This window comes from Pocillopora verrucosa, chromosome 4 (assembly GCF_036669915.1).
Source record: "Pocillopora verrucosa isolate sample1 chromosome 4, ASM3666991v2, whole genome shotgun sequence".
Taxonomy (NCBI): domain Eukaryota; kingdom Metazoa; phylum Cnidaria; class Anthozoa; order Scleractinia; family Pocilloporidae; genus Pocillopora; species Pocillopora verrucosa.
Window position 1 is genome coordinate 8,936,745 of NC_089315.1, and position 16,671 is coordinate 8,953,415.

The 16,671-nt window shown below is 37.8% G+C and overlaps 2 protein-coding genes across 2 annotated transcripts; one reads left to right on the top strand and one right to left on the bottom strand.

Annotated features, from left to right (window-relative positions):
- Window positions 1–673: 673 nt before the first annotated feature.
- LOC131795652 (uncharacterized) lies at window positions 674–5,898 on the top strand. Its single transcript, XM_059113242.2, has 4 exons — window positions 674–1,103; window positions 1,771–2,094; window positions 2,560–2,717; window positions 3,594–5,898. The coding sequence occupies exons 1-4, from the start codon at window positions 744–746 to the stop codon at window positions 5,329–5,331; spliced, it is 2,580 nt and encodes an 859-aa protein (XP_058969225.2). The 5' UTR covers window positions 674–743; the 3' UTR covers window positions 5,332–5,898.
- Window positions 5,899–6,798: 900 nt separating this feature from the next.
- LOC131795694 (uncharacterized protein C1orf21) lies at window positions 6,799–16,633 on the bottom strand. The gene is made up of 8 exons (XM_059113296.2): window positions 16,513–16,633; window positions 16,073–16,231; window positions 11,616–11,799; window positions 11,182–11,315; window positions 10,667–10,707; window positions 10,252–10,308; window positions 9,049–9,106; window positions 6,799–8,528 (listed from the first exon to the last, which is right to left on the bottom strand). The coding sequence occupies exons 3-8, from the start codon at window positions 11,710–11,712 to the stop codon at window positions 8,496–8,498; spliced, it is 420 nt and encodes a 139-aa protein (XP_058969279.2). The 5' UTR covers window positions 11,713–11,799; window positions 16,073–16,231; window positions 16,513–16,633; the 3' UTR covers window positions 6,799–8,495.
- Window positions 16,634–16,671: the final 38 nt, after the last annotated feature.

Genomic DNA, 16,671 nt, shown 5'->3' on the forward strand with positions numbered 1-16,671 from the left:
AAAATATTCAAAACTAAATTACCCTGTTATCCACATAGTAAGTTATTTTTAAATATGAAAATATTCAATTAAATATCAATATTTCCTAGCCGTAGAATGGTCTAAAATTTATTGAAAATGACCATCTGTCAAATATTTTTGGAAATCTGGGAAAATGTTTTGCCCGTGTAAAGATGATTCGAGACTACAACTACCGGTACTCATGGCATGCGGCTTAAATACTCCGTGAGATTCATAAGAAGTTTAAGAGTTAAATTTTGGATTGTTTCACAGTTCACGGTTAATCCCTATTGAGTAGGTTTTGATGATAGATGCACCAGAACGATACAGACCAATACTGGTTGAGAATAATAGCAACAACACAAGTATCCCTAATGTGCATAACAACAAACCACGACGCAGTCATTTTTTCATGTCGAAAAAAACTGATTGGCACTAATGAATTATAAGTAATGGTAATAGGATTTAGAGGAGGTGATTCAGTAACAATAATGAAACGTGTGAACTTAATCTTTTTTCCCCGTCATAATTCCCGCACCAGCTTGATTAGGACTTCGCAAACACCTCTAAGGGGCCGCCCTAAGTATGGTCTTTGAGGAACGCACGCCTCTTTACTTGCTGTCACACGCTGAACACTCTGTTGCTAGGCTACACGTAGCAAAACTACAACAACTGTCATGGCTTCCCGGCTTTGTTGTTTCGTCGAGTTGGTCTCAACATTGTGACAGTGTTTGCGCTTAACGATGGTTTATGACGGTTCTAACAAGGGCTTTCCGAAGACTCTTGGAAAAGGAAGTGTTTTAAAGAAGTCACAAAAGTCTAAGTTCGAGAAGCAACGAGAGGAAGAAGTTGTTAGAAATGCTCACGAGCGAGGTTATTTGCGCACCCCGACAGCGAATGATATTTGGGACAGTATCGGCGAAAAGTGCGATCTTAATGACATAAGCTACTTGAATATGAGTAGGATATGCCTTCATACTGTTCAAACCATTGACTGGTGTACGAGGCTACGAATATGCGTCTTGCATTCCAACTACATTTCTTCATTTGATTCTCTAGCAACCTGTAGGGATCTTGTTTTCTTGGATTTGCATAATAATCAGGTGAGCTTTTCATTCCCTGTATGCCGTGAACTTCGAAGCTTCACGTACTCTCGAGTCAATTCCTAACATTTTAGATTTTGAATGTGGCATTGTTTCATTTTAACCATAACATGAGAGAGTTTCGGTTCTCACTTTCACAAACCAGAAAGAAGGTTGTCTTATTTATTGTTCATCGTCGCACCGGTAGAGCCTAGGTGGTCGTGAGATATCGGACATCGGAGAATGTTCCGGCTATTGGCATAAATTTCCGACCAAATTTTGATGTCTCGAAGTATTTTTTCTCACTCAGATACGGTGAATATTCAAAAGTCGCCTAAGTTTATTCAGATGATACCTATCCTATTCCTCATTAATGAAAACCCTAAGTATTCCTGAAAGAGGGGGGAAGGAGAAGTTGCATTATTTATTTAGTTTTCCCATTTGATCTTTTACATCATTAAGCATAAACGTTCAAAGTTCTCTAGAGGTACTAGTAACTGGTGTTCACTTTAAAATTATTTGGGTGAATGGCCGCTGTTTGTATTTTTAATTTGAATAATTTGTCGTTAGGTATCCAAATTGATGATAAATAAGTTTATGTTGTTAATAATGAGAACGATCTTAATTCTAGGATAAGATATTTTAATGGCATATATGAAAGCAAAAATCTGTAATCTGTACTCATCAGATAACAAAACTCCCTGGTCACAAGTTTTGGGCATCGCTCACGGAACTGAAGGTTGTTTTTCTACACAACAACAGCATTTCTAAACTTGATGATGTGAACTACATGGCTGCATCTTCCAGCATTTCTATTCTGACTCTAAATGACACTCCTCTCAGCCTAAAACCAAATTACAGACACCATTTGGTGAACAGTTTGTGGACCTTAAAGTCCCTTGACAATTATGTGATTTCTGACGAAGAAATCATAGAGGATTCATCTTTTGGTGGTCGCTTTGCACCTTTGCGATCAAGTTTTTACATTAACTGTTCTTGTTCTCTAACAAAGGTAAGAAAAACCTTGTACTTAGTATCTGGCCTAGCTCTCAATCAAATCACCAGACCTCAGTTGCATCAAATAAATAAGATAAAATTGTTTTTTCAAAATCAATTGGTGTTAACTCTGTGAAGCTTGAAGGGGCATTTGAAATTATTTATTTCCAGTACAAAACAGAAAACCTCTTGATCAGATTTGATCAAGAGCTTTGAATCCTCACACAAGACAGATGTTACTTTGTCCCTTGTTCACAATAAATCCGTGACATATTTCTTTAAAGTAAAGCTGTTGTGAATCATTTTGATGTTCAGCATATTTCTATATTGTTTAGCATGGTGATAAAGGTAAAGTCTTTGAGAAATTTAAAACCTGTAATTGTAATGAAGTAGCCTGTATCATACAGTGTGGCATAGTAACCTCTCTTAATAAATTGTCAGGCGTCAAGTTAAGAAGATCAATTTATTTTGGTTCTTTCAGGAGAACACTTATGAGGAAGCACTGAAAGAAGTTCACAGGCTTACTGCTGAAGTGAATGGAATTCAGGCAAAATATTGCCCAGTGTTGATAATACAGAGATACATCCGAGGACACTTGACAAGATTAAGGTTTAAGTTCATTCAGGACATGAGATTGTGGTGAGACTGAAGTAAATTTAAGTTAAAATGTGCCTTGACTCGAACATAGTTGGGTTAATAGTCTTAACCCATTACACCCTAAGATTGCCATCCATATTCTCCATACTACTCTCTTTACATTTCCAAATCCAAAGAGAATTTTTTCAACAATCAATTAGGCTCTTAGGCAATCTTTTCTCTTAACCCCATTACTGCCTGCGTGAGGTACAGAGTATGTCACACAATTTGAATACTGTGTGCCTCCATGACCTACTCAGTACATCGAAAGTTAAGGTAATGGTCATATCTCTTGCACTGGAGATGTTAAATACGCTGGCCTCTAAAACTTAAAACAAATTACATAATACATATGCTTTTATACACTAGGACTTCTCAGTAGATTTGGTAGTTCAGTGGGTAATGAATGATTAAACAGTATTACTGTAAGGAAAAATAAGATGCTGGTCACTCTCAGGGTTTAAAGCCAAATCTGATGTTATCACAACTTTAAAAATGTTCAAGAGGAATTCTTGACTGCCACTATTCTGTGTCAGTAACCCTTGTTCTTGGTGTTTATCGCATCCATTTTTGCTCCAAAGAGGTACCAAATGTTTTTTTTTTTTTTTGGACTTCACTTGTTGTTCACCCTTTTAACGCCCAGAAGCGAAAAGTGCTTAACCTCTTACAATATCAAACAAACCGGAAATGATAATTGATAAACTTTCGCGGAAGGGTGTTATCTTGATGTAACTGGTGTACCCGTAACTTTCCCATATTTGAAAGAAAATGAAAGGAGAGACATGTGTGACCATGGACGTTCTCTGTTCCTCTCGTTCGTGGGCCTAAGTAACTAACTAAGCCTGTTCCTCAAGTAGTTATTTTTCGTCTCGTCATCAGGGCTGCAGTCTCCATTCAGCGGTATTACCGTCACTACAAAGGATACACAGCAGGGGGTACCCTACCACCACCAACATCCCCAGCCCCCAGCCGTTCCAACTCGTCCTTGACTCGCTTTGATTACGAGACGTATTTGCATGGAATAAAACCCGGTTATCCGATCAGTCCAAGGGCTTCCGCTGGGAGGATTGCAAGACGCCCTCGTAGTCGTAATGTGTCCATAACCGTGGAACCTATCAGCAGCATCATTGAAGAAGGCGAAAGGAGAACAGAGGGAAGAGTTACAACTTCTCCGGTAGAAGATCTTGAGATTCCAAGAAAAGACAGCTTCCCGGTTAGAATAACTACTAGAATTTCTTTGAACCTTAGGAAGCTGGAAACTAGTACTTCTGACGTAATTAGAGCTAAAAAGGAAGCTGTGACTATTCGTAAGAACCTGGGTCTGATCGATATCAAGTCCAGGAAAAGTATGATTGAAAGTCGTGAGTCGATGCGGATCAAGTTAGCCACACGAAATGACATCCGAGCGAAAAGCAGGGAACTACAGAAGGAGGAACAAAAAATAGAGGATAAAGAGGGAAAGAGGAAAAAGCCAGACCGAATTGGGAAGTACACCACTGTGCGAGTTTTCCTGGGGCGAGTTGTCGACTCGCAGCCGCGCACCGAATGCGAACTGAACGACACTGAGCATGAACCGAAGAAGCAACGATTTCGATTGTCGGGTCTTCGCCCCCCGATTCAAAAAACTGACCCGCTGCGTGAGATGCTAATTTCTAAACAAGAGGCTGGAAAGGATGTTAGAGAGGCTGCAAGGGAAATAGAAAAAAGAGCGGCTGAGGAACCAAAGAAATTTGTTACTAAACGTCAAACGGTCACCACGGATCAAAGACTATTCATCCGCACTCACGGCACGATGGGCTTAGCGTGTTTACGAGCCGTTCAGCATGCCTACAGAGAAAGGGAGCGAGCTGACACTGTCTCTTCAAAAGCCATCACAGTGGCACAGATGAGAGAAGACCGTGAACAAGCTAAAGAACGCGTCAAAATATTTAAACAGGAGTACAAGGAAGCATCGCTTAGGAGGAGAGTTCGAGATGGTGTTAGAACCACCGACGCTCTCAAGGAGCGGCAAGCGAAGGAAGTTATTGAACACGAACGGCTGTCGACAGCACGAGCTGTTACTGCGGAACAACTGAAATCAAGACGGGCGGATTGGGCGTTCATATCAGACTTTAACTGTCAGCACACATCCATTTCCAACGCGTTGCAGCGCCATGACCGCGCCTCACAGAGAGACGAACGTGTGCAAGAAATTGAAGATACCGTGCGCAAGGGGAAAGAAGTCTCACAAGATCAACAAGCTCTGGTACGTCGATACATGGAACACCGGCAGTTGTTACGTCAAGCAGAGACAGCCATGGCACGCGCTGAGTTGGATGCGCATTTGACGCGGGAAGCCAGTCAGCGCAAGGCGGCTGCTAAAGAGCGCGTGGCACAAATAAAGGCGCGAAACCAGGATACACAGGAGTTTTATTCTCCGCCTGTGACGCATGCACCGGCGAGACTTCCTCCTCTGGCCGTTGTATCGCCCGTGCAAATGGACGTCTGGAATGACTTGGAAAAATTTGAATGGACTCCGGCGAGTCACGAACGCTGCTTTTCTGAGCCATACGGTAGAGTGGTGTCTTCAAGAAGACAGCGAATGTATTCATTAGAGCCCACGTACGGCATAGCATGATGCATGGGAACCTAATTTTGATCAAGATGCAGTGTGTGTTTTTATGTAGCTAGCCATAGATTCGATTGTTCTTTTTTTATATTATTTATTTAAAAAACACTGCACTCGATCAATAAGAAAGCTGGAGTGCATTATGCGTTGACGATTAAAGAAGTTCTTATTTATTTTAAATCAGAGTGTATAATATAAGTAGCGAAAACGGACTTCAGTCGTTTTTTTTTGTTGTAGTGATTGATAACATTGTAGATAGTGTGAGATATCAAATAGTTTTACGACTTAAAGTCTATAACACAGTGCAAAGTTAGTTAATATAATATACTGTATAGATAAGATATTTGAAATTGTTTGAAAGTATTTCTTTGGTTGATTAATATTGCATATCTCATGAACCTAGTCGCCGCATTTTTTTTAGTAATGGAAAGTGTTTAACTTTTGGACCATGTAAGCTTCGCGTTTTCTAAAGAGTGCATTTCGGTGAAGTATCGTATGACCAAATACAAAACAATCCCAACGGCCAATCAGATCAAAGGAAAATGTCACAATTAACCAATCAGACAAGCATACTGCCCGAAGCGCGGGATAACGTGGATGGTCTTGCTTTGAATCTGATTGGTTGAAAAGTAGCACGAGTTTTCTAAACCAATCACTTAGAGACACCTGGCTATCTTCGCCACTCAATAGGACTTTGCTACAAATCTTCCTTGACAAATTTGGATTAAACGAGTGCCACTTACTTTTGCGCGCAAAAAACCAGAAAACAGGAAACGCCTACACTGGGGTTCTACCACCAAAGTAGATCCACAAAAGAATGGGAAAAGATCTTTTGAAAATATTTCGAAATTAGTGCTCAAAATGAAGGCAATCAGCAAAGGTTCAACTCTTTTGGGTTACTTCTCTCGTATTAGTACTCCCAAGTCTCTTCAAATTTCGTAGAAACTGTACAGACGTGGCAAAGTTTTCGCGCTAATCCTAAAAAACGCTTTGAAAGGAACGGAAAATGGATTCAAATTCTTCAGTCCAAGAACTATGGTTACGCTCGATGATTATCTAATCTATACGAGAAAACTAAAGGACATGTCAACACTGTAACAATGGTAGGATACAGGTCAAAATTTACACAGCCTTCCTTACATCCATGGTATGCCCCATCACATCGTTATACGCGTGCGCACATCCGGCGATCGATATTACTAGGGTCCGAGAGTAAAGCAAAATTTTATGTTCATTGTTTATCTTTTTATATTTTTATCCGCCGGAAAAGGGTCTCTTGCGATTCGTTTCACACGTACATTAGTCCTATATTTGACCGAGTCAGGGGAACACAACCTTAAATATTGGGGACCGTCACAAGAATAGGCGAAATCCGCACACGATTGCTAGCACTCTAGCGACAGTCAGCACGTCGTGCAGGCTTGTGTCAGTCTAAATATCTTGCTAAAGGGACAATCAAGAAACAAATTATGAACCTCTATTTAAACTAGAAATTTATTATTAATTAATATGCATGTAATTTGATTACAGTGGATAAAAGTTAGAAGTAACTCATCAAGAATTTTTCTCTCTCGTCCACGTTTGCGACTAGGCATTTTAAACATAATTATTACTGCGGGTATATTCATCGATATACAAAGATACATAACCATTTTCTATATATAAACACTATTTAGTGTGTAACAACAAAGAGTGCTGGCAAGTATTTGATCTTCCAGGCCCTCAAAACCAACCCGTCCAGAATTTTGATAAGTTCCCTAAAACCTATCAAAAAAATTGTAACTACTTCACTAATTCCTTAAATGCTAAGTTAAATTAAATGTCAGTCTTAAAAAATTATGATCATAGACGGTACGCAGCTGCGGTTTATAAACGCGCTACCCTTTTTTGGCGCTGTCTACCAAACACGCCCAACTTGAACCCTACGAGAACCAAAATTAAAAATTTTTAACTTGGTGGACGAAATTACTTCGCTGCAGCCATTAAAGGTGGCCACGGAAAGTGACTTAATATTTACGGAAATAGTATTTCGAGTAGTTTTCAAAGAGGAGCAAATCTCGTGAATTGCTACCTCGAACTCTCTTTGTTATCCATTAGACTGACTTTTTTGATATATAAAACACTTGAATGTTGATGCCCTTGTTATAATCTTGTGTGTTTTCCCCAATGACAAGCAGAAAAGACTCTCTGACCAGATAGCTCTTCAAAGAGTCATTAGGTATTAAACCTTTCGCTACTCCCAGTACTTTTTTAATCAGGTCACACTGGAGGTCCACAGAACACTTGACTTGCATTTAAATTTTATTCCGTCGCACAGCATAAATTTAAAGACCGCCATTTTCCCGGTCTTTATTCGCAGTCACATATTAGTAGTCCCCAAAGGAAATACTCAATTCCACACCAATTAACTTCAAATTAAATTATGTAGGCCTCATGAAAGCAAGACATTTAGGTATTAAATACTATATAAATACAACACTTGTTGTCTGTGCGAACTGACTGTGTAAGGATTGAAAAGCAAACGAATGGCCTATACCAATATAGAATGATACACCATTTAAAACAACTCTGACATTGTTCGGGAACTATTCAAAGCATCCTTGCTTTACCACAGAGAGAGAAGGAGGGGACATTAACTCCATACGCATGAAATAAGGTTTTGTCAGACGGAGAAGTGTAAGGGAAAACAAAGCCCACCAACAACGGTTGCAGAAAAGAGGGATGGGGGGGGGGGGTAGGGGCATGTTACAGAGTGGAGAAACTTAAATCTTAATCTCACTACATCAACATTCTACCGGTTCCAAAAAGTCAATTGATTGACATATCTGTTCCCTTGTTAGCTTCAGTCTATTTGAGTGCTAAGTTCAACCTTCATAGGTAATATTATTTGGTGGCATTTCATGTTGTTACAAGTCAGTGTGGATGACTTGCATCTGACCCTTAAACTATAACATCATCTTTTTTATGGGTCCAGCTTTAAGCAACCTTTGAAAATATGTCCACAGACTGACCCAGAAGATTGTATGATAAATATCCTCCACACAAAGCAAAAGCTGGTGCCACATGCTGATGGAATGCAGAATTTATCACCTCTGTTGGGATCTAGTTTGTAAACTTCTAACTGTTTTTTTTTCAGGAATTTACTAGTTCAAGACTTATTTTCCAATGTAATGTCAGCTTTCAGCTTCTGAAACATAGTCTGGCCCCTTAGGAGAAAAAGGGAAAAAAATTACAATTTTCATTCTCAAAGTAAGTCACTAATTGTGTCAGTAACATTATGAGCAAAACCATACTGTCTAAACTCAACTCTCAAATTACAGAGTCCTAGCAATCTGACAATTAAATCAAAATGTGAAACAGCCAATGCAAACAAAGCACTAAATGCTAATAGCTAATCAAATTTAGCTACCTCTTCAAAGCTACCATTCAGCATCAAGAAAATAATAAGGTTAATTAGCTTGGGGTTAACCAAATTCAGCTTGAAAATATGACTTGTGGACCATTTTAGAGAGTTGAGTTTTAGGCAAATGTATTACTTTGGATGCCTGTCCTGACACTAAATGCTTCTCCTCCAAGTTGCTCCCATTTTGTTATTGACAGAATAAGACAAAATAACTGAGAAAAATTACTAATAAAATTTTGTACAGACAACATCAGTGATTGATAAAACCTCAAACATGAATTACATTTCATTGACTGATCAACTGACTTAGTATGAAAACAAACCTCTGCAATTTTTTGATCAAGCATTTTGAAAAACTCCAGTTGAGACTTTGTCATTTGCCTAATGGAGAAAAAAAAGCAGGGATTATAAAATAACATGAAAACTCACACTCACATCAGTGATACTCTACAATGTGCCTAAGTCCTATGGGTCTAGAACCTTTGCTGTTTCTGTCCCAAAACCCTGCAACTCTTTGCCTGATATCATGCATTTATGTGATAATTTTAATACCTTTGAATTTAAGCTTTTTACATAGCCATTTTAATTTTGTTTAAATATTGATTTAGTTTTAATTGAATTCTCAAGTTTTTGAAGCACCTAATGCTGTATAGGTGCTATACAAGTATTGATTATTATTATCATTATCATCATTATTATTTTTATTATTATTATCATTGCTTCTTTTAGATACCACATGGGCAAACAAAGGGAAAAATAAGTTATTCAGAAAACCACCCAAAAGAATCCTTACTTATGACTGACAAGAAAACACTAATTTAATCTAAAATTTTATCAGTTAAATCATGACACAACTAGTGTCAAAACATATAATTCACATACACCGTTATTCAAATCATAGCACCACTAGATAAAGAAAAGCAAATCCAAACAATAACTTGGGCTTGAGCAGCTCTTGGCACAGGCATTGGTTGGTTGCACATCCACTGTTTATAAGTCCAAATGGTATTAGAATGTTGGTGAAGGGAGGAAATCTACAGATCCTGAACAAACCCAATAAGCCATTTTCAATGTAATAAAATTAAAACTTGGCTCTGAGGCTTTGGGAATTAAAAAAAGGGATGAATGATTAATTTATTTTGTTTTAATTCCCCCTAGTCTGGGTACCACGTTAGAATTTTTAATATATAAAAAATGGCCTATTGGTCACAGAGGACCAAGAGTGACAACCCGAAAAGATATTCAAGCCACATGTTACGCAAAGTACATGAATCAAAGCTGGGCCATAGACCACTATCATAATGCTCCATTTCACTAAAATAATAGTATTTGAGCAGAGCTGATCTAAATACAAGGATATATGGAAAAAAAACCAGAGTGACTCTTGATGCAACCTAAAATTTTCCTTGTGTTCCACAAAGGAATGTAAGACATTTGGGGAGGAGAATCTTGCAGGCTGTCAGAATTCACTTACAGCTTTTTTCCATACACCCTCACAACTAATCAATTTGATCTACAAGTCTTACACTCTGACTTGACTGATTGGAACAGACTTTGGGGCAGCACAGTGGTTGTCATTTGTCCTAAAAATAAATCAAAATGTTTCAGGTCAAGGTCGTTTTAAGATTATTTTCAGAACATCTTAATTACCCCTAGTATCATAACTAATATGTACAAAAAGAGATCTTATGTAAACTTAATCAACATCCCCTGTCAGCAAGATGGTTTAAATAAATATAGTTCAATACTGCATCACTATTTGCAAGTTAACACCAAGGACAATTTATGAATCTCATACACCTGACAATAAATTACACAGCAAAAAGCAAAAATTGTCTATCTTGAGTGTTGACTCCCTTTTTTTAGAAAAAAAAACTGTTTACATTTGAGAATATTTTTCATCTGAGAGGAAAATGTGAGGAAGGTTTCCAACTGCCCTACCTTATTGGGGTAGGTTTTCTTCTAGGGATTACATCCTGATTCTGAAAATAAATTAATGAATTGATTGAGATTGGTAAAAACGGCTAATCATATAAATGTATGGCAACTATAACTAAAATCTTTTTCCACCCTTATAACAGCTATAGTACTTTTCTATATCAACAAACTACCCAATTTAATTAATCACTCCATCTGTGGTCAATTCAAACTATTGAAAATGGTCAACTTTCCCTTGCATGAAATACAACTTTCAACAAAACGCCATGAGCCAGCTATTTACCAAAGGTCTAACCCAAACTGCAGTTTTCCCCAAGTTGAGGGCCTCAGGTATTCTCATTAGAGGGTTGATTCGATCATATAAATGTCTCTCTACTATTAGCTTTTGGCCCTCCTAACACTGTTAACAAAATAAATGTTCAGATAACAGGTTAGTCTAAATTGAATATGGATAGAACAAGGTTTTGTTAGACATTGGCTAAACTTTGTTTAAATGACTGGCCTAACAAGTCTGTTACCTTATCCTTGATTACTGAAGATCTGTCATTTTTGGGTTCTGGAATATCAGGCTCTTTGACTGAGGTGATACTATTAGATGAATCTTTTCTGCTGTTTTTTAGTGCACTGCTTTCAAGTGAGTGTCTTGGAACATCTGTAATGAATACCAACAAACAATATGTGAAACTGAATTACCGGTACAATGGTTCAGTAAAAAACGTGTTGATGTTTTTTACACAACAGTATCTAAACCTGGATGGCAGTCTCCACTGTAAATTTTCACAATTCATCTGCAATTGAATTTCCAATTGAAAACCTGGTTTATATTAATTTTTAATATAATTATCCTCTGGCAAACACTGAACACCCTTGAGATGAAGTAAAAAGAACCTGTAATTAAAGCTGTCTTTGCTGTCAAAAAAGACACTGTATTAAACATTCCTACAATTCTCACCAGGTGTATGTACTGAGCAACCATTCTCTTTTGCTGAGTGGGAACTGGAGCTGACTTCTGGACTTGTGGTCATATGCTTACCAGCAGAACATCCCATAATATTAGCCCACAAGGGGCGAGGCTTTCGCCAGGACCACCCAATGGTGAAACAGATGAATTCTTGGTTCTTATAAAATCAACAATCCTAAAAAAAACAATACTTTGTTAATGCTGTGGAAATAAAAGGATATACATTTCAACCTGTATTAAGCAATCATCCATGCAGAATGGTAGGGTGACTGCTTAATACATTACAGGTTACCAGCTTAACACCAGTTCCAAAGAAAAGGAGTCAAACACGAAAAATGCCATTTTAGGCCATACTTAATAGATCAATCAATGTCCAGTTTATTCAAAACCTTGCTCGAAAGTGCATTGACTGCTCATAATAATCAGCACCAACAAAATGGTGGTGCGATGTAAAAACTGAGCAATAAAGTAGAATTACTTTATGTGATAAACTGTAATAAAATTTTTGAACAATCTAGGTCATTAACTAGAAAATAACTTGCACGATGTTCATGCGCAATTATTGCCCTAAGAAGAAAGATAATCTGTTATATATTAAAGACAATTGACCTCCAAGTTGAAAGGTAAATGTAACAACGATTTGACTTGAGAGATTATTCTGACTTAGTTCTCTTTGCATGGAACCACTTCATGTGACTGATCAAACCAGGTGACAAAAGAGAATACAAAAAAAGCCGTCAGGACGCATGACCACCTACAGGACAGGTGACCACCATTACCAAAAGTTATGAGGGGTTAATTGATTAAAACAAGATTCACACAATTTGAAGTAATGGGATTTCCTTTTAGGTGCTGATCTGCTTAGGGCAGCTTAAAAAAACATGATTGTGTAACAAACACATCTGTAAAGTGTCTCTTTGAAATGGCCACTTAGAGAAATTGTTACCAAATATAGCAAGTATTCACAGGAGTTCTAGGTGGTCTTTTTTTTCTTTTAAGTAGTTCTTTGAAGAGCATATATATTCCACTTATAGGAATGTCCATTAGAATAGCTGACACTGCAGTTGGAAAGGGAAGGTGACTTGTAAAATCAACAAATGATCACTGATTGTGGCCAAGTTGAAAATAATGAATATCTTAACTGGATAAGATGACCCATCTGAGCCCACATCAACCCAATACCTAATTACTTAAGAATTAAAAGTATGGGCCACAAATAGATCACCTAAAAAAAAATCACTGTAGGAAGTAACAAAAGTCAAAGAAAATCGCAGCACTTAAAGCTAAATCAGCTGACTCTGGATCTTTCCCACATTTAGTCCTGTGCTGAAATGATATCGAATGAAAAAATGAACTATGCCAAAAATGAAGAAAGCAATCTTGCTAAAAGCTGTCATAATTATGAACTGTTCACTGAAGTGAAGGTGGCTTGTGGCATATATCAACCTAGCCACAAAGTGGTGAGGTAAAGATCCACTGCAACCCACCAACACTGAGGTAAATAATTATTGTTCACACAAAAAAAGTGAGAAAATATAGCACAAAAAGATGATTTTAACCCATTTATTCCTACAACAATAATAAAATTTCCACGGAAATCCCACGTGTGTTGCTCAGAGATGAATAGAAAAAGATATTTGGAATTTGGGTAGCCAATCAAGGTGTGCCTTCAACAATAACCACTTTTTTAGTACATACTTAAGTACTGCATGCACTACTTTCTTCATCACAAAAATGATGGCTAAGGCATTTCTGCCTCTTCTGGTAACATAAAGCAAAGTGCACCAAATGGGTGGGAGTACCTGTGGTTTTTCTGCAAAACTTCATGGGAATGATACCTATTGATAATACAATCAGTCAAGTTTTCAATTAAAGCACTAATTTGGCAACCAAATTGAGATACATTCAATTCTGGTAAAGGGTATAATATAAAATTAATGCAGATAAGCACTCTGTCATACTTTTAATCATATGACTGCTTTCAACATCATGTGCAGAAATTCTAGCGATCTGAACTTATCAAATTTCATCTTTTAATTTTTTGGTATTAAATTTTTATGACCTTAAGTTATGCACTAATGATTAAAAAATATTTATAAAGTATATTGTCCATATAAATATCCTTTAATGCCCTTTATAACACTTTGCGGGGGACTTTGGCCTAACCACATTAAGCAGTAGTAACCAATCTTTCAAAGGAAACTTTGCAGGTGCTCGCAATTTTGGAATTTTTGGAACCAAAGCCAGACCACAACAGTGGGAAGTACATTTCCAACTCTGTGCGAGAGGTGCATGGGTTCTTTAACATTCCCTACTAACTTTTAAAGAAAAGATGTGAAAGACAGGACCTACATGTATGGTTTACTGTCCTTATCCCAGAAGACTAGAACATCAAACCTTTTAAAGATGTCATACCAAAGGCTGCACATTTTTTCTCACTTATTTTAAGATCCTGAGTGTTGGCAGGTCTACGGCTCCAACCCTTGAGCTTTTATACAGCAATCCCACGCTCTACAACCTAAGCTAACCAAGCTTGAATAAATAGCAATGCCCCCAAGTCATATGTGACACCTGTCCTGCATGATATAAGATCAGCGTCATGCATGTGAACAGAATAAGAAAAATGGACATTCTGTACTTTTTTTGAACCAGCTCCAATTTACTACATGTTTAATTTTTCTTACACCCATTGAGTGTCTTTACCTCCTAAATTGGCTATAACATTCTCAACAATCTTGCTCAAAACAAGATGCTTGGTAACAAAGACAAGAACAGCTAAAAATGTTTCAGTATCGGTAGAAGATTGGATCACGATCAATGATGTCACAATACCACTCAAAAAACTCAGACTGTCAAAAATTGTATATTTCTTGATGCTAATTCAATGTTTCCATGGTAATAAAACAAACAAAAGGTTTCAATGGTTTAATCTTGACAGCTGTCGTGACAATTGCTCGCGCTCACTTCACCAAACTATAATTAAAAAGAAATGTTCTGCTTGTTGATCCTGTGTTTGCAGTTAAACTTCAGGAGGTGTCAGATTCAAATGTTATCTCGCTAAGTACTGATTCCCTTAAGCAGCTTAGAGAAAATGCATGGTGAAACAGGATGAGAATTTTCAGTTTGGTTTGCTAAGTAAGTAGATTTGAGGGGAAGTTAACAACAATGCACTCAAAAATGAAATGCAAATTCAATTGGATGTATAACTTTTCCTTTTCAGAGGGATTAAGCTATAGTGGGAAATTCTCTTATATTTCAAAACTGCACCACTAAAGTTTTTACGCTGAGTAGGCGTATCGTTTATCCTCTTCACTCTAATTTTAATCTAAAGACTGAGGTAACTCAGTTGTGCTTAGAATTTTAAATACAAAGATATTCTTCGAATTTCAAAGAGTTTACTCACTAATAAATCCGTAGATTACTAGTGGTAAGTTCTACACTAGAGATTCATCGATAAGATAAAACCAGGTTTTCAATAAGTGGAGAAAATGTGGTGAAACGTTGATGACAGTTCTAGTTCTTGAACGTTATGAAAACATAAAAAGTGCTTCAAAAACAAAATGGAGTGCACAATGCCTCGAGAGAGGAAAGTGGGTGTGCATTATGTAAAACAAACTCCTGCCAGACATTCCCTAGAAGATGAAAATTTTCGAACTCGAAAACGTAATGTCACACTTGTTCACTTTTCATAATCAATTACGGGTCCACAAACGTAACTTGACAAGTTTCGAACATCGCTCACTTTTGTTCATGAATTTCTGGCTACAAAGAAATCTATTCATGCCCACAGGGCGACTTCGCCAAACCTCGTGTCGAAAATTAAATTCTAGAGTATGAAAAACCAAGGGCTGAGAAAATAAGTTGCCCAACTATAATAGCATTAACCCAACATAGAAAAACAGCAGCTGTGCAGCTGTACACAGTGATCCAATCGAGTAAATGTTTCGTACATGATTCTCAATGATATGGTGAAGAAAAAATAGACTCAGTCAGCGCAAAGCGACAAAAGCGTTTCCCTAGCGAGATTTCGAATTCAAACTACCAATGCTCAGCAGTCTCTGATAATCTTTTCGCAAATAACGTCATAACAAAGCAAGCTCATACTGCTCTGTCGGATTAAGGACTATGCAAATGAGGAACAGTTCTCTTGCTTCAATAATACTCGCTTACAATTCCGCACAATTCACTTCAGTGTGTTAACGTTCTAGTTCATTAAGTTCAGCAGTGAATGCGGTATATCTTCGACAAAACAGAAAGAGTAATTCGGCCAACGGGACATCCATCGTGTACCGCTTGGAATCATTAAGAAATTACACAGCAGAAAAACGCACTCCATCGCAGATTCACTTAACCGATTAAAACGAATCTATTCGCCTCAAACAGCATTTTCCTAACTAACGAAACGACTGATTATACCAGTCACCAGAGCAAAATAGCAGGCAACTTACCTCAGTGGCGAATCGGCATCTATTTAAAGACAATCATTTGTGGGACACCCAAGTTTAAAGTAGTATAAACAGGCGATTTGTGCATCGCTTCATGTATTATGGAGATTGAGAACGTCGCGCCAGCAGCGAGCTAGAAGCAATTAATCACATCGCCGGACACTGAAAAATAAAATTCACATCGACTTACTTCCACACGTCATGAGCCCACAAACCCACAGAGGTGCCAGGCTAGCCCGCAAACGTTCTAAGTATCGACAAGAAAACTTAATCCGTAAAACCGCGATTTAGCATGCAAAGAACGACCATAGCAGTCACTTTACTTCCCACCGATACTTATATCGTGGGTGACAGACCTCACGAACTTTATCAGCCCGAGGAAATAGTAAAAAATTCTACTTCACTCGATAAATTTCAACAAATTAAAAGCAAAACGATCGTACCTTTTGTTCTTGCACAATTTGGACGGTTGTAAAACACTACGAATAGAACACTGCCGGCCTGTTTGAGCGTGTGTTTTCGTGATACTCGCACGAAGTTTGTGACGTTGCCAGGGTGAATGACTAAACGGAAGAAGGGTGACGGGGTATAACCCTGTGTCA